The sequence below is a fragment of the Prunus dulcis genome, chromosome 5 (genome assembly GCF_902201215.1).
Source record: "Prunus dulcis chromosome 5, ALMONDv2, whole genome shotgun sequence".
In the NCBI taxonomy this organism is placed as follows: domain Eukaryota; kingdom Viridiplantae; phylum Streptophyta; class Magnoliopsida; order Rosales; family Rosaceae; genus Prunus; species Prunus dulcis.
In genome coordinates this window covers 13743759-13767633 of record NC_047654.1, presented here as the reverse complement: position 1 = coordinate 13767633, position 23875 = coordinate 13743759, and the positions used below count along the sequence as shown (strand labels likewise).

At 38.8% G+C, this 23875-nt stretch overlaps 4 protein-coding genes and 1 pseudogene across 4 annotated transcripts; 1 reads left to right on the top strand and 4 right to left on the bottom strand.

Moving 5' to 3' along the window:
* Positions 1–1416, top strand: LOC117628271 (high-affinity nitrate transporter 3.1-like). Its single transcript, XM_034360688.1, has 2 exons — positions 1–426; positions 638–1416. Exons 1-2 carry the CDS (start codon positions 297–299, stop codon positions 1120–1122), a joined length of 615 nt encoding a protein of 204 aa, XP_034216579.1. The 5' UTR covers positions 1–296; the 3' UTR covers positions 1123–1416.
* Positions 1417–1673: 257 nt separating this feature from the next.
* On the bottom strand, positions 1674–4083 carry LOC117627823 (manganese-dependent ADP-ribose/CDP-alcohol diphosphatase). Its single transcript, XM_034360080.1, has 2 exons — positions 3859–4083; positions 1674–3015 (listed from the first exon to the last, which is right to left on the bottom strand). Exon 2 carries the CDS (start codon positions 2989–2991, stop codon positions 1999–2001), a length of 993 nt encoding a protein of 330 aa, XP_034215971.1. The 5' UTR covers positions 2992–3015; positions 3859–4083; the 3' UTR covers positions 1674–1998.
* A 497-nt stretch (positions 4084–4580) lies between these two features.
* Positions 4581–8686, bottom strand: LOC117628549 (quinolinate synthase, chloroplastic). Its single transcript, XM_034361026.1, has 7 exons — positions 7691–8686; positions 7287–7571; positions 6815–7033; positions 6503–6682; positions 5837–6340; positions 5071–5235; positions 4581–4984 (listed from the first exon to the last, which is right to left on the bottom strand). Exons 1-7 carry the CDS (start codon positions 8480–8482, stop codon positions 4904–4906), a joined length of 2226 nt encoding a protein of 741 aa, XP_034216917.1. The 5' UTR covers positions 8483–8686; the 3' UTR covers positions 4581–4903.
* Positions 8687–11110: 2424 nt separating this feature from the next.
* LOC117629085 lies at positions 11111–21610 on the bottom strand (annotated as a pseudogene).
* Positions 21611–21874: 264 nt separating this feature from the next.
* Positions 21875–23848, bottom strand: LOC117628317 (cytochrome P450 71A1-like). The gene is made up of 2 exons (XM_034360738.1): positions 22863–23848; positions 21875–22563 (listed from the first exon to the last, which is right to left on the bottom strand). Exons 1-2 carry the CDS (start codon positions 23823–23825, stop codon positions 21946–21948), a joined length of 1581 nt encoding a protein of 526 aa, XP_034216629.1. The 5' UTR covers positions 23826–23848; the 3' UTR covers positions 21875–21945.
* Positions 23849–23875: the final 27 nt, after the last annotated feature.

Below are 23875 nucleotides of genomic sequence, written 5' to 3'. Positions count from 1 at the left end.
TAGGGCCATTTTGCCATTCTCATCATATAATTATTACACGGTTTTTCAGAAATATCTGCATGTTTTCGATCGTTAATTTCACAAAAGCCAGCATACACTTTGGGCCTTTTGACCTTTTCTGCATACGTCTGCCAAACCCGATTCTCAGTTTTTATAATATTCTGGTTTTGAACACTGTGCCCTGTATATAAAGAGAACCCAGGTGCCTGTTAATATCATCACCTTCAGAATCAAATCCTGTACTCTCTCTCTCTCTCTGGCTTTGGTGATTTGCAATTAAGAAGTCTCAGTCTCAGATGGCATCTACTGGGATTCTTTTGGCTTCTCTTCTTCTACTCTCTTGCTTAGCAGAAACCTCCCATGGTGTCCTCTTTTCGTCTCTGAAACAAACTCTCATAGTCACTGCTTCACACAAAGAAGGACAGGGTATATATAAACCTTTCCTATTAAAATTTTCCAACTTTCTAGTCCAAAATCTTGATTTTGAAACTGGGTTTCCTTTACTTTTCATTGTAATTCCCGCAAAGTCTCCAACTTTCTTGTTCAAAATCCTAACTTTTCAACTGGGTTTCTTTAATTTTTCATTTTCTTTACCAGATTGATGCAAAACTAATCAAGATTCATGAAATTTCTGCAGTTTACAAAACAGGGATAGACAAACTCACCGTCTCGTGGGGTCTGAACCAGAGTTTCCCAGCCGGATCAGACTCAACCTACAAGACCATCAAGGTGAAGTTCTGCTACGCGCCGGTGAGCCAGGTGGACCGCGGGTGGAGGAAGACGGTGGACAGCCTCTCCAAGGACAAGACATGCCAGTTCAATGTCGTTGCTAGGCCCTACAGCAGCTCGAACCAGAGCTTCGAGTGGACCATCGAGCGCGACGTGCCTTCCGCCACGTACTTTCTACGCGCCTACGCTTACGACGCCGCGGATGTTGAGGTGGCTTACGGTCAAACCACAGACGCTCAAAAGGAAACCAACTTGTTTGTGGTCCAGGCAATCACTGGACGCCACGCGTCCCTTGATATTGCGTCCGTTTGCTTCAGTGTTTTCTCGGTTCTGTCCTTGGCTGGTTTCTTTATTGCTGAAAAGAGAAAGGCAAAGTCGTCCCACGAGAAGTGAAGGAAAAATATGAACTGTCAATCTCAGACTTCAGTAGTTTCCTTGCGTTGACCAAAAAAAAAAAAAAAAGAGTGTAGTAGTTTGCATGATTTTGTTTTTGGTATTTTATTTTCATCGTACTGTTTTATATAATACTGAGAGGTAATTAAATGGTGGGGCTTAATGTGGTTTCAAAGGTAGAAATGACAAATTGGCAATGTGGAAAGGGTTACATGGGTAGGATGAAATTGGTTTTCAGAAAATTAGAAGCATTGTCTATGTGGGAGAAGAAAAATGAAAAATCTATAATAATAGCTTTTTGTAAAAAGTTGATATGCAATGTTTAGTGAATGTTAATGATGCAGACAGTTGAGAAACAGAAACCAAAGTACTTTCCTTAACCGGTATGCAAATTGGACTTATCACACACACTACTAAGGTGAATTCAAAGTGCCATGAGTTCGAATATGAAATTATTAATCTGCAAGTCAATGCTCTTTTTCACTAAGCTACTAGACCCGTTCGCAAAAGTAGCAAATTTTTAGAGTCAATATTAACACCAAAAAGAAGAATATGAAAGAAGAATATAATAGCACTCTGAGTTACAATACAGGGCTAAGTTTACGCAAATTTCACCTTTCACAGACAAATATATGCACTCACGAGTATTCATGAATTGTGTCGCAGAACATAAATGCAAAACAACAAACTGGTCATGACAGTCAAATATGATTTTGTATATATCGTTCTCATGGGAGTACAAAACATGAGAAGTTTCTGGTCTCCCCATTATATATGCAGGGAACTATTTCGAGCCAAGCCCTTTCAAGACTTATGCATAATCACACATCTCCAAATAACATACACCAAATTCAAAAGAATTTGTTAACGAACTTCTTAATGCCAGTTATCTTGTAAGTCTGCTTGAGGATTGTATAGCATGTCAGTGCTCTTCATTCGGTCAGTACCAGTAAGTTCAAGCTTATCATCATAAACGTCGATATATCCATATGCATCTGTCCCAGGAGGGCACTCAAGGGCAGCTTCAAGAACTCTATGGTGGATTCCATGGGAATCAACAGAGTGGCCGCCTTTGTGATCGTGCCCGGCAAGGCAAACTTTCACGCAATTAAACCGGTGTACCACACTCATGACTTCGTCATAGTTCCACAAAAGTGCTTCTTTGGCTGATGACCCAGGATCTAAAGGCAGATGGCAACAAATCACTACTTTGTGTTTCAACTTTGTTGCTTCCTTGAGGACGTCGTCTAACCATTCCAATTGTTCCTTTCCAACTGCTCCATTGAACATAAGGAACCTTCTCTCGAGGCCTACAAGGCCAGCTGGACTGTTCTTGTCTGTATTTGGATTCCTCTCCTCAAGGAATTTCAAAGCCTCTTTTGTATTTGGATGTTCTTGAGGCCAACCAATGGCACTGATATCATAGCCATCCAAAACAACGAATCTGAATTCTGGTGTTGGTGAAAAGTCATAGTATGCACGACCATCAACACTTGGAATCTTCAACAACGGAAGTAATTTGGTGCGGGGAAGATTATAGAGGCAGTGATTACCAATCATATGATAGACAGGACCATTAAAATCCTCAAATTTGTCAACAACTCTTCTTACAGCATCCAGGGATTGGTCTTTTGGGCAAAATCCATCAACAATATCCCCAAAATTGATCACAAATTTATGCCTCTTCTGATCATTCCATCTTTTGACAGCCCTTTGCAGTACAACAATGCTATGCCTATAATATCGTGGAACGCCAAGGAAAGAACGGCCATCAGGAATATCAGCATACTGGACGTCAGATATCACCCCAAACGAAAATAAAGGTTGCTTCCCCTGTGCACCGGCTAAGCCATTTGTGGAGCCCATCATGTAGCTTGCAGGTGCAGCAGAATCCTGTGAGACAGAATAAAAAAATCATTCAATTTCATTGCAGCATGAGTACTTTTGAAGTGCAATCAAAATACAAGACTTAGATTAGCTGTTATCCTGCCACTCATGAGACTAAATTCAGCATCAACAATCATTCATTCAATTCATTTTATGGTTGCTCACTCTGCTAAAGGTGGAACCACAATCACCAGCAGAAGCAATGTATAAAGGGAAACATCTGCAGGGCAAGTTTTAAGTCTAAAGAATGGATCTGAAAAATTCTCGAACATATATAGAAACAATTTTCAGGGCCGTTTAGTTGCATCCAAACTCACTCAAAAGAAATTCATCAAACAATTTTCCAATAAGACCATGGTGTTCCCTTCTCGAATTTGTAAGTTGCAAAGTAACTTTGAACATTAAAAGACCAATATCATATTGAATTACAATTGGTATCTACCAGACTATGGAAACCAGATTTTCTCTCTCCAAAAAGCAAGCATATGAGTACAACCTTACTACATTTAACCTCAGTTTTTGTTTTAAGTGCAAAATCCACATTCTGGGTTGTTAAATTTCCAGAATTTGAATGTTCCCATGACAAAGTTCATAGCTTCAGAACAAACCAAACATAATTCAGGCCCGAATTAACATACACATTGTCAACAACTATAACCCGAAACAAACCAATCCTCAATTCTGGGAAAGAAAGAAAGAAAAAAGCATAATAGGGTAAAAAAATAAATAAACTGTAATTGCATAGATCCCAGTAGAGATTTTGGATTGCATTAAGAACTGGAACAATGGGTTTTGTAATTAGAACCGAAAATCTTTATAAAAAAATTATAATAATGAAGATGAACGTACCAGGTGGGAGTTTTTGCAGTGAGAGAAACTGGGGGTGATCTTCTCCGTTTGTTCTGAGTCTGAGGGACGAGACGGGGAAGCGATTATCGTAATATGAACGACAACCCAGTACGACACCGTCTTCAACCAGAGGAGGGAGTTGAGTTCCAAAAGGACTCGAATTTCGGTTTGTTGCCTTACGCAATGTGCACCCCACTATTTCCTCTTCACACTCAATTCAATATTCAACGGGAATTGTTTTTTTTTTTAATTTATTAAAATAATAGTGTTGATCAAAATTATATATATAAGGACCCAGCCCAATAATTAGTTTTTATTTACGGGCTTCATTTGGTGGCAGAATTACCAGATTGCCATTTCCAAACTGTGCGTTGGTTGAGAGACGTGGGGTAAATATGAGCGCCAAAATTCACTGCTCTTGTTCTTGTGAGCCAAAATCCAACAGTGTTCAGGTAATTTTGCCAGTAAAATAACCAATTATTTCCAACAGTAAAAATTAAATAATTGTTCGTTGGTGAGGTCTTGTATCAGAACAGCCTCACCTCACGCCATGGGCCTGGTTCATCTTATAGCACAGCTGTGTCAACCTATCAACCAATTTGGTTTAGCGACACATATTCTCACGCGACACATATTCTCTAATTAAATTTAGTGAAGAACGTCCTGAATTCAAATTTCATAGATGACAATTATTAGCTGCGTAGCATTTCCCCAGACGAGGAGAATCTAAAATCCATGTTAATCAATGAAGAATGTCACTGTTCTGACAACTATACAGTTTAAATATAACAATCACTGTTATTATAACCTTTTCTTTTTGGGGTTACGATTTTATTATAACTTTCATTCCTACAGATCTAAACACTGAACTATGCTGTGAGCAATCAAATCAAACTAGATAAACTGCATGACCCGTTTATGAAAAAGAAATTGAAGAGAAGGCACAACAAAGTTCTGGCAATGAAAGCTTTGCTTCAAGGAAGCCTTCCTCAGGATTCATAATCTGCTTGCTAATCCAGGCTGATTTCATGAGGCTAAGCTTGACTCAATTTAATACTGATGAGCTCCCATTACCAGACGGATGAAGAATATGGGAAATAAGCTTCTCTGGCAGTTTTTTAGAGGCCTGCAAAAGATATCCGCAAAGAGGTGAGTCTAAAAACTCAAGAGGCTCCTTGTGTATACAGATATTTACTGTTCTCAGTAACTAACCTGGAAGTGCCTCATGTGCAAAATCGGTTCGCACCCAACATCTGCAACTGATTTTCCATTGGGGGTTTGCAGTTTGAATCGGCCAGCTTCATATGCGGAAAGAGCAAAATTCGTCTCATCAGGCAGGTGGTGGCAAACTTTCAGGAGAGAGCTGAGAGAATTCATCTGGCATTTTACATTACATACTATGTGAGAAGCCTTAGCTCAATCAAACATATGTGAGAGGAAAATATAACTTGAGGGAAAATGAACAATAACTAATCATCCACTTCTATTTATTCAATTTCTACTAAGGCTTGCCAAGACCAACTGTTACATCAGAAAACCCAAGAACGTCTGGCATTAGCTATTCTTGCAACCTTTGAGAGTTAAACCAAAGATGAGAGGTACTTTTTATAGAACATCCTACCAATATTACTAATAGAATACTTAGGGGATATCTTCCAGAATTTTCTCATCCATTTTCATGGTCACATCACTCTACGAAATACAAATCATGTATCACAAGAACGATAGATCTTGTGTAAAAATGTCCCTGTTATGTAGGACCTGAATGCTACGCTAGGCCAGGTGTTAGTTTGAGATGTATTACAGACTACAACCAATTTAACATACATGCATGCAGAAAAATACTGAGACATGCATAGACTGGTTATTTTCATAAAAGTCTAGTTATCTCCAGCATATCAGATTACATGCTAGAATATTTAAGAATGTGTTAACCTTCGTGAACTTATCAAAACCAATCATGAAAAGGGCAACTAACCTTCATGTATGGACAGGATGCACAGCCGCCATTAATGGAGCATCCCTCCCCACTGGCAACTCCAGGTATAACAGGAAGTATGACATCGCCCGCTTTAACAGAGTTAAGGCCTGGGGAAGCATTTGATGATGTTGTCACCGATTCAGATGAAACTGGAAATACAATTTCTACATTAATCTCTGCTCCCCCAGACCTTGCAGAACCTAACAAACCACGAACTGCTGCGACAATTGAAGTCACCATTCCAGATTCCGTTCCTAACACAAACTGAAGATGCTCATTGACATTTCTATCCAAAGCCTCCTGAATCCTCTGTTTTATGAAATCCAGTATGTTCTGGGTAGATCCCACAACCCCCATTCCTCTTCTCTTTGCTTCCATTGCCAAAGAAAACATTTCTCCAGGCACCTCGAAATGAGCAGTTAGATACGCATCACAGTACATTTCTTTTATCCTGTCCACAACTTCATTTCCAAATAAATGATGTACTATGCATGTCCCATCCTGATGCCAGAAATTTGCATAATCATAAAAAAATAAGCAGTATGAGGACCAAAATCAGAAAATGCAAAGAAAACTAAAGGAATAAAAATTGTTATGCTATCCTTATCTCCAATTGAAAGGAATTATGCACAACTCTAGAACAGTCCATGAAAATACAAATACCTGAAAATAATGCAGGCGAGGTAGCAAAGATCTGATTGAGTCTCTCTTATGTTCTGGATGTATCTCAGCAATTTCTTCATCCGTCATCTTAGTCATCTGCTGGAGTAATTCTCTAATATTTGCACCCATGTAAGAATCAGGCCCATACCATATGTTTGCGTCAGGCACTTGAACAAAAGCCTGCAGAGATAAGGGACTTGGCATTAACGAAAGTACAATAGCAAGAATAAAAAGCCAATACTGTTTGATCTTTTAACAAGAAACATTGCAGAATTCACATATGATTGAGATAAAGGTTGTAATCCCACCAACCTGCAAAATGGTTTGTACAACATTTGAAGAAGTACACGTAATTGTTGGCACAAGCTCATGAGCATATGCTTTTGTCTCTAGAGAAGTGTTAATGTAGACAACATGCAACGAATTAGGAGACCTAGAAGCTGCCTCAAGATAACTCATATAAGAAGGGCTAGATGCAGCATCTGCCAAAGAACAACCAATCCGTTCATTTGACATCCTGTAGACGCCAACCTGCAATCAAAGATTATGGAAAAGGAATAAATCCATTAACTGCTTCACCAGTATCTGGCACCAAACCAAAATCCAGTTAACTCTACTACAAATAAAGCACACTACACTTAACTCATGCACTAAGATAGATACAAAGCAGTACATTTGAAGAATCTGCATTGCATTGAACCTTCAAGATATCAAAGCCTTAACAAGTACAGAACACGTTTTGCATTTCTTAAGGACAAATCCATGAACAGAGACAAGGAACAACCTTTTCAAAGCCAGCCTGATCAAGAATAGCCCGGACATTTTCGGACATAAAATCAACACCCAAAACTGTAATGAATTCGCAACCAGCTTTTGCCATATTCACAGCTGAATCCGCCATGACTAAAGAATCAGATATATGGATGTGAGGCCAATGCTTCTGTGCAGCAGTTAATATACCTTGGACCTCCGGGTCCATGTAAAAATGTGCAACAATGCCAATTTTCTTTTCTTTTAACACATTAACAAGTTCCTCAACCTTAGACTCATCAGGTAACAAGTACCTCGCCTGCAATTCAATACAAAATCCAACTTAGAATATAAATAAATAAAAAATAACAAAACTCTTACTTCTGTTAAGCAATACAGGTATAAAAATCAACAAGAACCACATGCTATTATGCTAACCTGGGCTTCAGCGAAGCTACCCTTTGCGTGAATCCCATCGGCGGTGATGACGAGCGAAGGGAACGGCTCGAACGGCGGTCTGCCCTGTTGCTCGGCGACCAAAGCCTTGGTCTTTTTCTGCATACTGACCAACACATTATGCCAAGTATTAACCCTAGACCTCTGTGCACCCGGCAAACCCACATTCAGCGACGACAAGTCGTCAGTCTTGACCATCAAGACCTCATCGGGCGACGCGCCGTCAAGCACCGAGACCAAGCACGAGCAGAACCCTTTGGTAATCTCCGAATCGCTGTCGGCCGAGAATCTCATCTTGCCCTCCTTGTCCATCTTGGCCTCCAGCCACACCTGGGCCGTGCAGCCCATGACCCGGTTCGAATCGACCCGGTCCGAATCGTTGAACGGAGGGAGGAGAGTGGCGTAGTGCAATAAGCGCTTAACTCTATCGATCGGCTCAGATAAAGCTTGGAACTCAGAGATCAAAGTTTGGAGCTTGCAGGGGACGAGCTCGGTGGTTTGAGAGGAAGAAAGGGTAAGGGCAGAGCAGGAGAAGGGGGAGGCAGAGCGAGGGTTTTTGAGAGGCTGCTTTAATGGGTTCGAATTGGAAGGCGGGGTTTGGATGCATTTGAGAGATTTTAGGAGGGTTGGTTGAGGAGGTCTGAAAGTGCTGAACTTGAAAGGGAGTGAGTTGGGCTTGTGGTTTGGGGAGATGGAGAAGAAGGAAGAAGACGAAGAAGAAGAAGAGGAGGAGGAGACTCTCAAAGCCATGGTTGTTGCAGAAGAAGCCTCCATTGGAGAGTGACAGAGAGAGAGAGAGAGAGAGAGAGAGAGAGAGAGAGCTTGGAATTGAGTTTAGGGGGAGGAGGAGGCTTAAAAAGTTGGAGGCTTTGAGTGGCAGAGGCAGGAGGGCAGAAAGCAGAGGCTTCAAATGGATTTGCTTCTACGGGGTTGAAGTAAAATTGAAACTTGGCTCTCCCAAAGGGCGTCTTGATTTTGAGACAACCAAGAACCAACCATTTACAAGAAAATACGCGCCAATTCATTAACAAAATAAACAGCCATTCCTTGGCATTGTGGGCCCACAATATCGATTTGGGGCAACAATTAGAAATTGGAAATTGGACCCATCAATTTCTCACCGACCAATTAGGGGGAAAATTACTGCAAGGTGACTCCCACACAAGTGGAATGTGGTTTTATGAGCAATGTTTAAGTCAGTCGTAACGGAGGCACTTGTTCTTGAATATGAAGGAGTGTCGAGTGTCGAGTAACAAAAATCATAATTTTATTAGATTGATGGTTCGTTAAGTGATTAGCTAAGATAGTACAAATCTTATTCGTATGTGTTTAGTGACACAAATGAACTTTTTGCAGTTTAGACAGTACTAATTGAAGAGAAGAGTTTGGGTATTGTAAAATTACTCTCTGCCAAAAGTTGATTGCGTGGAACCTCGTACTTAGTCCACGGTACCAATCAATGGTTGCGAATGTGTATGTTTTGGGGACACTAACTCTTCTCTTCAAGGGAAATCTACAACCATATAAAATGAGAGAATGAAATTGAAAGAAATAAGAATGGGGTAGTTTCTTTTCACAATTGTCGTCGTGTAAATGATGCGACTCTTGCTATCATTGACCACCAAACATTTTAGACTTCAATGTTCTTTATGACATTATTGTTATTTCCACTAGAGATGAGATTGTGTGGCTTCTATGCAATTTCTAGGCTCTTGCACATATAAGACCAGGAAAGTGCAGGTGTATGGGCAGCCTATAAAGGTCGAAGAAGAAAAGTTGATGATGTAGCACTCAAAGTCTCCTCATGACCCACATGAATTCAATTTCCTCTTATTTTCTTACCCCTTCTATTTAAATAATGAGGTCATGGCTGCACTACAAGTTTGAACATGCATGAGATAATTTTGTGTGTGACTTCAACACTGCTACTTACGTGGTATTATCAATTCATGTACGCGTATTGTAATGAATAAATAATCACGGTGTAATATTAGAGCTACAATAGAAAGTTTTGACTTCGCAAAAGTGTTGGAGATAATTTCACTCAAATTATAATACGTTGTCGCAATAAATTTTTTTATTTATAAATAATCAGGTGGCAATGTTACACTTACATTAGAAAGATTAACATTACAAAAGTAGTGGAGGTAGGTAGATTTGGGTTCTTCTTTCCTCTTATGGCATGTTTATTATTCCGTAATTGGATTAGGAGGAATTGAATTGAGGAGAATTAAATTATGAATTTCTATTGAAGTTGTTTACTAAACCATATGTAATTGAGATAAAATGGTACTAATTACTAAAATGTCCTCGTTGTTGGATTAAAGTATATGGTAAATTTGAAAATTTGAAAATTGTGTGAGTATATAATAGATAAAAAAGATGAATTCTTAATGAATTAATTATTTGGAAATTAGAATACCACCTCCCATCAAGAATTGATATTGATGAAGTGGTGGCCAATTATTTTACTCAATTTGGTTGGAATATTCCCAAACTCCTTGAAGTCTTACATGTTTATGTTGTCCAGAAAATTATTAGCACTCCTGCTGACTCTGATGGTGCATTACCGGACTCACTTGTTTGGGGTCCTAGTTCCAAGGGGGAGTTCACAGTTAAATCTGCTTATAATATTTGTTGCAGCTTGTCTCAAGGGGATTATGATAGCTGGTATTTTTTTTGGAAGCTTAAGATTCCTCCCAAATTAAAAGTGTTTCTGTGGCTGATAACCCAAAATAAAATTCTGACCAATGTGCAGAGAACAAGAAGGAAAATGACAAATAATTCAGCTTGTCCGATTTGTCACTGCCATCTGGAATCTCTTCAGCATGTGTTCATCCTTTGTCCTAGAGCTCAAGCAATATGGAACTCCTTCTCCTTACCTGATTGTGTTGAGGAATCCTTTTCTACTGACTTTAATTAAGGAACTCCTTCTCCTTATTTTGCTAAACAAGAGCAGAGCCTGTTGCTAACAAAATATTCAGTGTGAGACAAAACAAGTAAACAAATTACTTGTATTAGACTAATAAAATATTACAATAAGACAACTCTCAAATAAAATACCAACTCTTACAATCACTCTTTCTCACTTCTAGAGAAACTCTAGAAGACTCAATTATACAATGCATGGCTTCATGCCTATTTATAAAAATTCCTGGCTGACATAGCTTTCCATCCCACTGCCTTGGCTATTATACAATAGCCGCATATTTGTTTATCTCCCAGAAAATTCCCCAAGCTCCAATTTGGCTGCCGACTTGCTTAACCGACTTTGGCTTTCTTCTTGTATATATTTCTTACTACAATAATATAGTATATCTAACTTTTCTAGACTATACTAACCGACATGCAACTCTAGAATTGTGTAGATATTGGGCTGGTGTTGATACTTTAACATAATCATCAACAATCTCTCGAGTGATGAATCAAAGAATATGGTATTGGAACAAGATGAAGAGGGATTTTCTTATGAACAGTTAGGCCATTGACTTCACTCATATCCAAGTCTCTCCCTATGGCACCCTCACAAGGGAGCTTCCAATCAAACCAGTACAATAGGTTAGCAATCACAAACTCCACAGTCACAATCCCAAATGTCAATCCAGGACAAGCCCTTCTTTCCCCAACAAATGGAACATATTGAAAGTGTTGGCCTCTGAAATCAATCGGGCTGTCCACAAACCTCTCTGGTAAAAACTCTTCTGCTCTCTCCCAGAACTTGGGGTCCCTCCCTGTGGATTGCCCAGGCATTCACATACACTATTTTTCGGAAGAATGTCGTAGCCTCGCATTTTTACTGAGGCAGATGATTGTCTAGGAATTAAAAGAGGAGCTGGTGGATGTAGTCTTAGAGTTTCTTTGATGACACATTTCAAGTACTCCATTTGATTGATGTCATTCATATTTATCTTTCACTTCTTTCCAGCCACTCTTCTTACCTCTTCTCTGGCTTTCTTCATCACACTAGGATTTCTCACCAGCTCTGCCATTACCCATTCTGATAATGTTGAAGTTGTATCAGTTCCACTCACCACCAAGTCCTGCATACATGCAAAAAAGAAAAGCTTAGAGATAGAAATGTTTTTTTTCGGTCAATGTATTATTATGTTGTTAGACTGTAAATCTGGATTATTGATTGTGGAGAACATTGTCTATTAAATGTATACAGAGAGAGAGAGAGAGAGAGAGAGAGAGAGAGAGAGAGAGAGAGACCATTAGAATTGCTTTGAGGTTTTCTTGAGTGAGTTCAAGACCATCCATGCCATATTTTTGGAATTGGAGGAGAATATCCACAAAGTCTTTCTTGAAAGACTGGTGCTGATGACTTTCTATTTCGACTGCCTTATGTTCTTCAACCACCTGATCCAACAAAGAATCTAATGCTCCGAAGGTTGCTTTAAGGCGCAAAATTAATCCGGTAAGGAGGTCAATCCATCCCAGATAAGGGAAATAATCTCCCAAACTGAAAGCTGAAAGTTGTTCCATCATCCTCCTTGTGAGTTCCCAAACTTGCTCTTACCATTTTTGTCCTCAAACTTTCTCCCAAGAACACATCTAAAAACTAAGTTGTTTGAGTTCACAACCAGGACATAAGCCTCGGACAGCCTTGCTTTGCAAATCTTACTGACCAAAATTGCAACTTCTTCTTCCCTCACAAACTGAAATGTTTTTACTCTCTTATGGCTCAAAAGTGCAAGAACACCTAGTTTCCTAACTTGTCTCCAGTAGTCACCATAGGGAGCAAAACCTATGTCTTTGCATCCAGAGTACAAAATATCTTCAGCTGTGGTTTTGATCAGATTGGAGAAAACAATGTCATGAGTCCTCATAATTTCTTTGGCAAATTCTGCAGATGAAACCACAAGAGTTGGAGCATGGCCTAAGTGCTAAAATATGAAAACTATGAGAGAATATTTGTTTGTGGGAATTTTCTGTGTATTCTTCTCCTTGTAGGAGTCATATTTATAATACAACGAAACCTGAATGGGCAAGTAAATAATAAATTCCTAAATCTATTTACAGTAGGAAATAATGAATTAAAGTAAATCAATTACAATTATAATAGGAATTCTTGGTGTGTAAGGAAAGTAAGTCAATATCCACAAGTCACGCCAACACTCCCCCTCACGTTGGTGCATAGATGTCGCCAATGCCCAACTGATCTAGTGAATTGTGGAATGCTTTACTGGAAATCGCCTTTGTCAAAATATCCGCCAATTGATCCTCGGATTTCACAAAAGGAAACTGAAACACTTTAGCCTCAAGCTTCTGTTTGATGAAGTGTTGATCCACCTCAACATGCTTAGTACAATTATATTGAACCGGATTCTGTGCAATGGCTATAGCAGCTTTGTTGTCACAAAAGAGATTCATTGTAGATGTAGGTTTATACCCAAGTTCAGTAAGCAACTTTCTTAACCAAAGAAGTTCACAAATCCCTTTAGTCATGCCTCTGAACTCGGCTTCTGCACTGGATAAAGCTACTACATTCTGTTTCTTGCTTCTCCATGTCACCAAATTACCTCCCACGAATGTGAAGTAACCCGATGTGAATTTTCTATCTGTTACATTACCTGCCCAATCTGCATCTGAATAATCATCAATATTTAGATGACCATGCTTTGAGAACATAAGTCCTTTTCCAGGTGCAGACTTCAATTATCTAAGTATCCGAAGAACTACATTCATATGATCTTCACTTGGAGAGTGCATAAATTGACTAACAACACTCACCGCATAAGCAATGTCTGGTAGAGTATGTGACAAATAGATCAATTTTCCCACTAACCTTTGGTATCTTTCTTTGTTAGTTGGAACTTGATCCGGATATTCTCCAAGATGATGATTCTGAACAATAGGAGTGTCCGCATGTTTACAATCTAGCATTCCTGTGTCTGTCAACAAGTCTAAGATATATTTCCTTTGAGAGAGAAATATGCCTTGCTGCCATCGAGCCACCTCAATTCCCAAGAAATACTTGAGTCCACCTAGATCCTTCATCTTAAACTCCGTAGCCAGATAGTCTTGTAGCTGTGATATTTCATGTTTATCATTCCCAGTAATAATCATATCATCAACATAGATTATTAATGCTGTTACTTCCCTTTTCAATGTTTCAAGAACAGAGTATGATCTGAGTTGCACTGTTTGAAACCATTATTCTTCGTTGCCATGGTGAACCGTCCAAACCATGCACGTGGTGACTGTTTCAATCCATACAATGCTTTTCGTAACCTGCAAACTGTTCCAGTCTGAATAGTATTATATCCAGGAGGAATGTCCATGTACACCTCCTCCGTGAGTTCGCCATGTAGAAAAGCATTCTTTACATCAAATTGGTGTAGTGGCCAATCCAAATTAGCTGCAAGGGACAATAAGACTCTGACGGTGTTTAACTTTGCAACTGAAGCAAAGGTTTCTTCATAGTCTATACCATAGGTCTGCGTGTACCCTTTTGCCACAAGTCTTGCCTTGTATCGCTCGATAGATCTATCTACATTGTGTTTTATAGTAAACACCCATCCACATCTGATAGTCTTTTTTCCTCGGGATATAGTCTCCAATGTCCAAGTCTGATTTTTCTCAAGGGCTTTCATCTCCTCTTTTATAGCTTGGACCCACTTAGGATCTTTCAATGCTTCAGAGACCTTGGTTGGAATATGGATAGCAGACAACTGATGCACAAAAGCCTTGAGTGGTTCAGACAGCTTCTCAGTGGATACATGATTTGCAATTGGATACTTGGATGTCTTGCCAATATCATGTGAATAACGGTTTGGTGGCTTCCCACGATTTTGCTTGAAAGGTAATTGATATCCAATAGTTTTATCATCTAAATGCACAAGTCTAGTAGGAGTAGTTACCTTAAGGATATTCTCAGGAGATTGGTCTGTTGGTACTATTGAGTTAAAGAGGGGTCTTCATCTTGTTGTTCTATATTGTCTGTAGGTGTGAGACTCGGATCAGAAATATCCTCACATGGAGGTGGGTCAGGCAATTGATCGCTATGAATGGGCGATTGGTCGCTTTTCGACAGAGAGTAATCTCGTGCTCCAGACTCGGGATGATCAATCATTTCTGTATAGAGGAGAATTTCTTTATTTTCCAAGTTGCTCCAATTCTGCTCTTCACTTTGTATCTCCCCTTGAAGCGTAGAGTTGGATGATGGGTCATGGAAGAACAGCTCAGATTCCAGAAAGGTCACATCCAAAGTGACATAGCACTACTACATTTTACACTTTGCGCGACGAACAGAATTTCGTCGCGCAAAATACATTGTAGTCGCACAAATTTCAGCTCGACAGAAACTTCGTCGAGCAGAATCCGTCGCGCAAAGATCGTGAAGAAAGACTTTGCGCGACGACGACATTTCATTGGTCACACAAAGTCACTTTGCGCGACGAAAACATATTAGTCGCGCAAAGCGACTTGGATTGGTTTGCGCGACGAAAAGTATTGGTAACGCAAAGCTGTGCGCGACGAAATACATTGGTCGCGCAAATGTTTGAGTGACGAAAAATATTGGTCACGCAAAACTTGCGCGACGAAAAACGTTGGTCGCGCAAAGTCTAAAAAAATTTAAAAAAAATAAAAAATTCCCGCGTCCAATTTTTGGAACCTGCCCAAATTTTTTGAGTTTTGCGCGACGAATACTAACGTCGCGCAAATATTTGCGCGACGAAATATTTTTTGTTTTAAATTTTTTTAATTTAAAATAAACTAATTTAATAGTTTGCGCTACGAAATATTTTGTCGCGCAAGGTTTTTGACTTTTTGTTTTATTATTTCTTTAATATGAATTTATTTATATGAATTTTTTCAAATTTTTACTTTTTAAATTTAATTTAATTGTATGATTTCTTTTTAAAATTACTTTAATTTAAATTGATATTAATTTTTACTTTTTAAATTTAATTTAATTGTATGATTTTTTTAATTACTTTAATTTAAATTGACATATTCAAAATAAAATTACATATGAAAAATAGTGATTAAATTATCCAATAAATATATATATAATATTCAAAATGTACACATAAATTAACAAAGTACAATAATAAAATCCTAATACAAGCGTATTGTGGTGGTAGTGGCGGAGGATATGTTTTGATAGCTTCCTAATCCTCAACTTTAGCCGTCAAAGTCTCGATGATTCCCTACAAAAAAAAATAAATATGGTCAAATAACCACAAAAAAAAAAAAAAGGCATAATCTCCCCTAAAATTGTTATACCACAAATCCAACCCAAACTCCAATCCCTCCCCTTTACTCAACCCCAAAACCCACACAAACTCAAAATTAACTCCAAAAACACATATTAATGAAAAAAATTTAAAATTTGGAGAGAATATACCTTTTGGCAAGATTGAGAGTGAATGAGAATGAGAATGAGAGGGAGAAGTGAGTGTGAGAGAATTAGAGAAGATAGTGATAGAGAGATGAGAGAGTGAGTGAGAGAGATGAGAGAGTGAGTGAGAGAGAGTGAGAGATAGTGAAGAGAGAGATGAGAGATTAAGTGAGAGGAGTGAGTGAGAGAAATGGTGGGATTTGGGGAGAGGGAAAGAGAAAGGAGAGGTAAGAGTAGAGAAAGGCATTGAGAAAATGGTGGAGTTATTTCGGTTTTAAAAACCGTATCACTTTGCGCGACGAAAAATATTGTTGGTCGCGCAGAGGTTTGCGCGACGAAAAATATTGGAATATTAATCGCGCAACCTTTTGCGCGACGAAACATATTGGTCGCGCAAAGTCTAAAAAAATTATTAAAAAAAATAAAAATCCCCGCGTCCCATTTTTGGTACCCGCCAAAATTTTTAAATTTTTGCGCGACGAATAGAGGAATATTGGTCGCGCAAAGTCAAAAAAATTATTTAAAAAAAAAATCCCCGCGTCCCATTTTTGGTACCCGCCAAAATTTTTAAATTTTTGCGCGACGAATAGAGAAATATTGGTCGCGCAAAGTCAAAAAAATTATTTTAAAAAAAATCCCCGCGTCCCATTTTTGGTACCCTCCAAAATTTTTAAATTTTTGCGCGACGAATATAGTATTATTGGTCGCGCAAAGTCTAAAAAAATTATTTAAAAAAATAAAAATCCCCGCGCCCCATTTTTGGTACCCGCCAAAATTTTTAAATTTTTGCGCGACGAAAAATACGTACTGGTCGCGCAAAGTCTAAAAAAATTCCCGCGTCCGATTTTTGGTAGCCCGCCCAAATTTTTGCGAGACGAAAAAAATATATTGGTCGCGCAAAGTTTTGAGCGACAAAAAATATTGGTCGCGCAAAGTCTAAAATTTTTTTATTTTTTTTAAAAATCCCGCGTCCCATTTTTGGTACCCGTCCAAATTTTTAGAGTTTTGCGCGACAAACTGTTGGTTGCGCAAACTTTTGAGAGACGAAAAATTGGTTCGTAACACAATATTTATAAAAATAATTGTTATGAATAATAAAATTAAAATTATTTTATTTTACAATTTAAAATATAAATAAGGTTAAAGCTGCTTAATAAATATATATACTATTCAATTTCTTAAGTGTTATACGTACAAAATAAATAAATTTAAAGCTACTTAATAAATAAATTTAAAGCTATTCAATTTATTGTTAGTGAATATATTGTTTTGATGGCATATGCATTCACCAAAACTAGTTTCAACGATCCAACCGTCAAACTTGTTTGTTTATACTTCGAGATCATATACGCCAAAAATTGGAAAAAATAAACATTCAGAGATCAAGTAATGGGACAAAACTTTTCGATGTTATAATGAAAAAATCACGATTTAACGGTTATGTTAACTCCGATTTTGATGATTTTTTACAGCTACACTCCTTGACCCTATATGAATACAATGAACTAATTCGATCGTCAATTTAAAATATATATTTTCTAACAAAAACCCAATCCGAACAACAATAATATATTTTTCTAAAAAAAATCCGATCCGATCTAAAATAATAAATTTAAAGCTACTTAATAAATATATATACTGTTTAATTTCTTAAGTGTTATATGCATACAAAATAAAAAACAAAAATAAATTAGTTTAGGCGACGAAATGTTTGGATTACGTCATGCAAAGATTTTAAAAAATATATATATATTTTATTTTTATAAGGACTTTGCGCGACGAAGTTACTGTTTCGTCGCGCAAAGTCACTTTGAGCGACGATGTATTGTTGTCGCGCAAAAGTGTGTCGCGCAAATTACTTTGCGCGACGAAACAATAACTTCGTCGCGCAAAATTTGGTCGCGCAAGACTTTGAGCGACGATGTATTGTCGTCGCGCAAAGTCACTTTGAGCGACGATGTATTGTTGTCGCGCAAAAGTGTGTCGCGCAAATTACTTTGCGCGACGAATGTTTTTTCGTCACGCAAAATTTGGTCGCGCAATACTTTGAGCGACGATGTATTGTCGTCGCGCAAAAGTTTGTTGCGCGAAGTGACTTTGCGCTACAAATTGTTTTTCGTCGCGCAAAATTTGGTCGCGCAATACTTTGAGCGACGAAGTTTTTTGTTTCGTCGCGCAAAATTTGGTCGCGCAAGGAGTTTTTTTTACTAGTGTAGGTTCGTTGGGTAGGAGGGTAATAACAGCGGTAGCCTTTCTGATGAGTGGCATAACCCACAAAAACACAACGAAGCGCACATGGACCCAGTCAAACAAAGTAGGGTAAATATTCAGATATGCGCAGATTCACTCATATTTTCTCATATTATTATTATTCTATAATATGGAGGTATTTATACAAGTACAAAGATGTGTTAACCCTAAATAAAATAGGAAATATATCTAACTTACAATAGGAAATAAATATAAATTATAATAGGAAATAAATCTCAATTATAATATGACTAGATAAATAGTAAGTAACTAAAATCCTAACATAGTAAGGAACCAAAATCCTAACTAAGTAAGGACTCGCCAACACTCCCCCTCAAGTTGGGCAAAGATATTTCGTAGGCCCAACTTGACAAGCGAGTCACAGAACACCATACTTGAGAAGCACCAATTGTAGAGAAGGTCTTTTAGTCAACCACGAGTGAAACAAGTGACAAACTAAAGCAAAGTTCGCGGCGGAAACACAATAGCAAACCCTAAAAAATAGGGCACATAGCAGAACACAGAAACCCTGTGAGCATGGCTGTAGATAAGGTAGAACACAGAAACCCTGTGAGCACGGCAGTAGATAAGGTAGAACACAGAAATCCTGTAAGGACGACAATAGGTAAGGCAGAACACAGAAACCCTGTGAGCACGGCAGTAGATAAGGCAGAACACAGAAACCTTGTGAACATGGCAATAGGTATGGCAGAACACAGATATCCTGTGAGCATGGCAATAGATAAGGCAGAACACAGATAGAAGCAACAACAACAATGTCCCCAACAAGAGACAACAAAACTGACAGCAGCAAGAGCAACACAAGGCACTGGCACCAACAAGAGCAATATAAGCCACTGGCACCAGCAAGACAAGGTAGGGCAAACAACTGTGGCAGCAGCAACAACAGAGACAACTTCTCTTCACTCTCTCTCTCCCCCTGAAGAGAAGGGGTCGATAGAGCCATATGATCAATGGTACTTGAGAAACAGGCACGGACAATTAGCCATGATAGATAGGTAGGTGAATTGCAATGGAATAGATGAGCAGCAGTGTCACTCCCCCTCAAATCCGACGATGTATGAGAGTCGAAATTTGAAGAAAGCAACATCGAAAAATAAAGTTGTAGCACCCAAATAAAGTTGCATCTATCTCCCCATCAAATCCGAGACTAGTAAAGGGTCGAGATTTGAAAGAAGAGAAATTGAAATAATAGTAAAGAGAACATGCCAGTCCCATGGCAGAAACAAATGCAAGAGGGGAAGGTGGTAACAGTAGCACGATAGTAGGTAAGGTAATAGCAAGGTAGGCGGTGGTGACAGTAGCAAGGTAGGCGGTGGCGGTAGACTAGGATTATAGGTTAGGTGAAGAGTGCAGCGAAAATATGTAGTGTTTAGGGTTAGGGTTTTAATGTTGTAGGGACAGATCGAAACACAGCATCAACATCGGCAATGACAGAGAATAGTAAGGGAGGAAACCCAGCAAATCATGAACATAGACAAAGACAAAGATAAGGTGCTCAAACTGAGAAGCAGAAAGGCAACTCAAGAGAGCAGCCGAAGAAGACAGAGACACGCAGAACAGTCAAAGGAAAGGCTCAGCGAGCGGTGACGTGGCTCGCGGGGGAAAGCAATGGCTCGGTGAGCGGTGACGAGGCTCACGGAGTAAAGAGACTTGTTATGAAGTTTCAAAGATAGAGAAGCTGAGACATCAAAAAAGACCATCTGGCATACAAAGATGACAAAATAAAATTTTTGGAACAGTAGCAAAGAAGCATGTGAAGGCTAGGTGCGGTGAAAACACATATGAGAGTATGAACAAAAGAAGATAACTGTACAAGATGAAGACCCATGATGGGTTAGGAATGAGGAGTGCCAACGACTCTCAATTTGGCAGAGGTTATCACAGGTTAGGAACCTGGCTCTGATATCATGTCAAACAAAGCAGGGTAAATATTCAGATATGCGCAGATTCACTCATATTTTCTCATATTATTATTCTTCTCTAATATGGAGGTATTTATACAAGTACAAAGATGTGTTAACCCTAAATAAAATAGAAAATATATCTAACTTACAATAGGAAATAAATATAAATTACAATAGGAAATAAATCTCAATTATAATATGACTAGATAAATGGTAAGTAACTGCAATCCTAACATAGTAAGGAACCAAAATCCTAACTAAGGACGGACTCGACAAGTCACGCCAACACTAAGTGCACGAGCGGCAAAGGACCATATTTTTCGGAGACAGCTCGAACAAAGCGGTGTGGTAGTGTGCCTACCTGGTGAAGGTTCCCATTTATTGGAAGCTTTGGTGGGGATGGTGGTGGTAAGTTAAGTTTGCCCCTTGATTTAGTGTTTGTGAGAAAAACAAAAAATTAAAAGAGAAGAGCAAGGAAGAGGAAGTTGTTGATGGTTAAGTTTCTGTGTAGCTCTAGCCAGACTTGGTGCAAATGTGGTACTAATATACACCCATTTCCTCTACTTGTGATTAAGAATATGAAATTAACCACACAGCTCTGCTCCTCAGTCATTTATAGCGGCAGCCTTTGATGTATAAAGTAAACAATTTTAACCTTTAAACAGCTATTAGAGGTACTTGTACAGTTTATATGAATATACAAATGCTTAAAACGCCTGCATAGAATTAATTAAACTCATGGGACCAATAGATCACTGTCAATCCCAAAACTTACATCATGTCCAAGTTAAAATGTCCAAAAAGAACAATTCAGTCCAAGAATAATAACCATTGGCAGTAAATTCCATTCTGACTGTCTGATATTATGTAAAAACCATGCCCCAGATAATCGGTGTATAGAAGCAAGAATGATGTAGAATTAGAGAACATAAAAGCCCATAATATTCTCTTGCATGGGTCATTCAACTGGAGTTTATTTTGATCCTTAATGATTTTCAGTTGGGCTAACAAAGGTTCAAGGAAAGTTAATAAGCAGCTCCTTTGCTGACGCCCATAAGACAAAGAATTCACATCTAGACAATACTAAATTACTATAGAAGTATCAGTCAAGAAAATTAATTATCTTATTAGGAGAGTCTCAAGAGCAACTACTTCGGACCCGAAAAAGAAAAGAAAAGAAAAGAAAAGAAATTAAAGGTTTAATTAAAGATTACCAGAAGATATGACCAATGTTCTCTAAAACTCCCAACAAAACTACTAGCAATTAAATATCAAAATAAACTTTTGGAACAGCTTATGGATCATTCATAACCTGCTGAAGCATGTACTAATTGCTATGCTTATTCTGCTAATTGAAACTTACCTTAGCTTAGGCATATCTGCTACCAGTTAATTGGGTTTTTAGTTAGGTGTGGTTGGTCGGTACTCTCTTCTTGAACTATTTTTGGTACTGCTTCATCTTTCCTTCCATTTCACCATATCCATTTTATCTTGAGATGTTCAAGAGATACTATAATTAAATGCATTTCATAATTTCCAAAGAAGATTAAAACATCTCAGAGAGGCATTACATATACCACTCTATATCTGTAATTATAAAAAATTACGTTGCTGCAGGTATTGCAGATACAACCTTGTTCATCAAAAATATAAATAAAAACCAGATTTAAGAGCATAAGTAAAAGCCATGAAAACTCTGGATGATGGAGGGATCAAGGGGAGTATGGTGTTGGAACAAGATAAAGAGGACTTTTCTTATGGACTGTGAGACCGTAAACTTCGGACATGTCCAGGGTCTCAGCCAATTTACTGCCACCACTAGGCAACTTCCAGTCGAACCAATATAGCATATTGGCAAGCACATATTGCGCTGAAGCAACCCCAAAGGCAAGTCCAGGGCACACCCTTCTCCCAGCACCAAATGGGATGAGTTCAAAGTCCTGACCTACGAAACCAACGTTGTTCTCCTCAAACCTCTCTGGCATAAACTCATCTGGCTTGTCCCAGACTTTGGGGTCTCTTTGTACTGCGTATGCATTCACAAACACTTGTGTCTTCTCAGGGATGTCGAAACCTCCCAATTTTACATCAGACATTGCTTCCCGAGGAAGTAAAAGAGGAGCTGGAGGGTGAAGTCTCAAATTTTCTTTGATCACACATGTCAGGTATTTCATTTCGTTGATGTCACTCTCCTCTACATATCCCCTTTTCCCCGCCACTCTTCTTACCTCTTCTTGGACTTTCTTCATCACCCGTGGATTTTGCGAAAGCTCAGACATTAACCAAATCGCTGCTGTCCAACTAGTATCACTTCCACCCACAAACATGTCCTAAAATCACAAAATTAACAAGCCAAATCAATCTTCAGCTATATATATATATATATATATATAAATAAAAAATGTTGTTATTTGGACATTTACTAATCACAATCCCGATCACCTCTCTAATACAGATGGATCTCATATAAATTCATGGGGCTCACCTCTATTAAAAGGGATTCTCAGCAATGTAATCAATAAATACAAAATATATTATTGATTTATTAATGTGCGCCTGTGTGCGTGTGCATGTTTGAAAAGAAAGTAAGTGAGTGTGATGTGACTAAAGCTAGGGAGGATATACGTACCTGCAGAATTGCTTTGACATTGGAGGTAGTGAGCTCAAAGTCAAGCGAGCCATCCTTTTGAACGTCGAGGAGAATATCCACAATATCCTTTTTACGAGGCTTACCTTCTTTCTGTGCTGCCTTATGTTCGTCAATCAACTTATCGAAAAATTTATCAAATTCTAACCAAATTGATTTCAAATATGCAAGGTAGCCTCTGGCACGGTCAATCCATTTCAAAGAAGGGAAGAAATCTCCAAAGCTGAAACTCATCACCTGAGTCATCAACTCCTTTGTGGTCTCCCCAAACCAGTTGTCTTCTTTGTCCTCAAACTTCTGTCCAAGAATGCACCTGCAGATAATGTTGTTGGAGGTTGACACCAGCAGCTCCCCAAGATTAATCGGAGCACCGTTCGCGCTGGCGGAGGCTTTGCGAATCTTGCTGACCAACTCTGCAACTTCCTCCACCCTTGCGTACTGAAACTGGTGCACTCTTTTGAGACTCAGAAGCTCAAGAACACAAATTCTTCGAACTTGTCTCCAGTACTCCCCGTAAGGAGCAAACGCAATGTCATGGCCGTCGTAGAACAATATGCTTGGAGCAGTAGTTTGAGGCCTGCTGCAGAACACAATGTCTTGGGTCTTCATCACGTCCTTGGCCATCTCTGCAGATGAAACTATCAGAGTTGGAACTTTGCCAAAGTGCATGAACATTACATCGCCGTACTTCTTCGACAGAGCTCGAAGAGAGCGGTGTGGGAATGAGCCTAGCTGGTGAAGGTTTCCAATCCAAGGCAGCCTTGGTGGGGAAGGTGGCAATTTGAGTTTCCGGTTTTTCTCACTTGGTGAGGATGATCTAGTAAGTGAAAACAAGATGAATATTGAAAGGAAGAGAATAGGAACCAGGAAAATGTTGAAGGAACTGGTGCTGCTTTGCAGCTGCCCTTCTTGCCAAATTTGATTGAAAAGTGTTAGAAGAGCCATTGCTGCTGCTGCTGCAATGTTGTGCTGTGTTGTGTTGTTGGGTTTGGTTG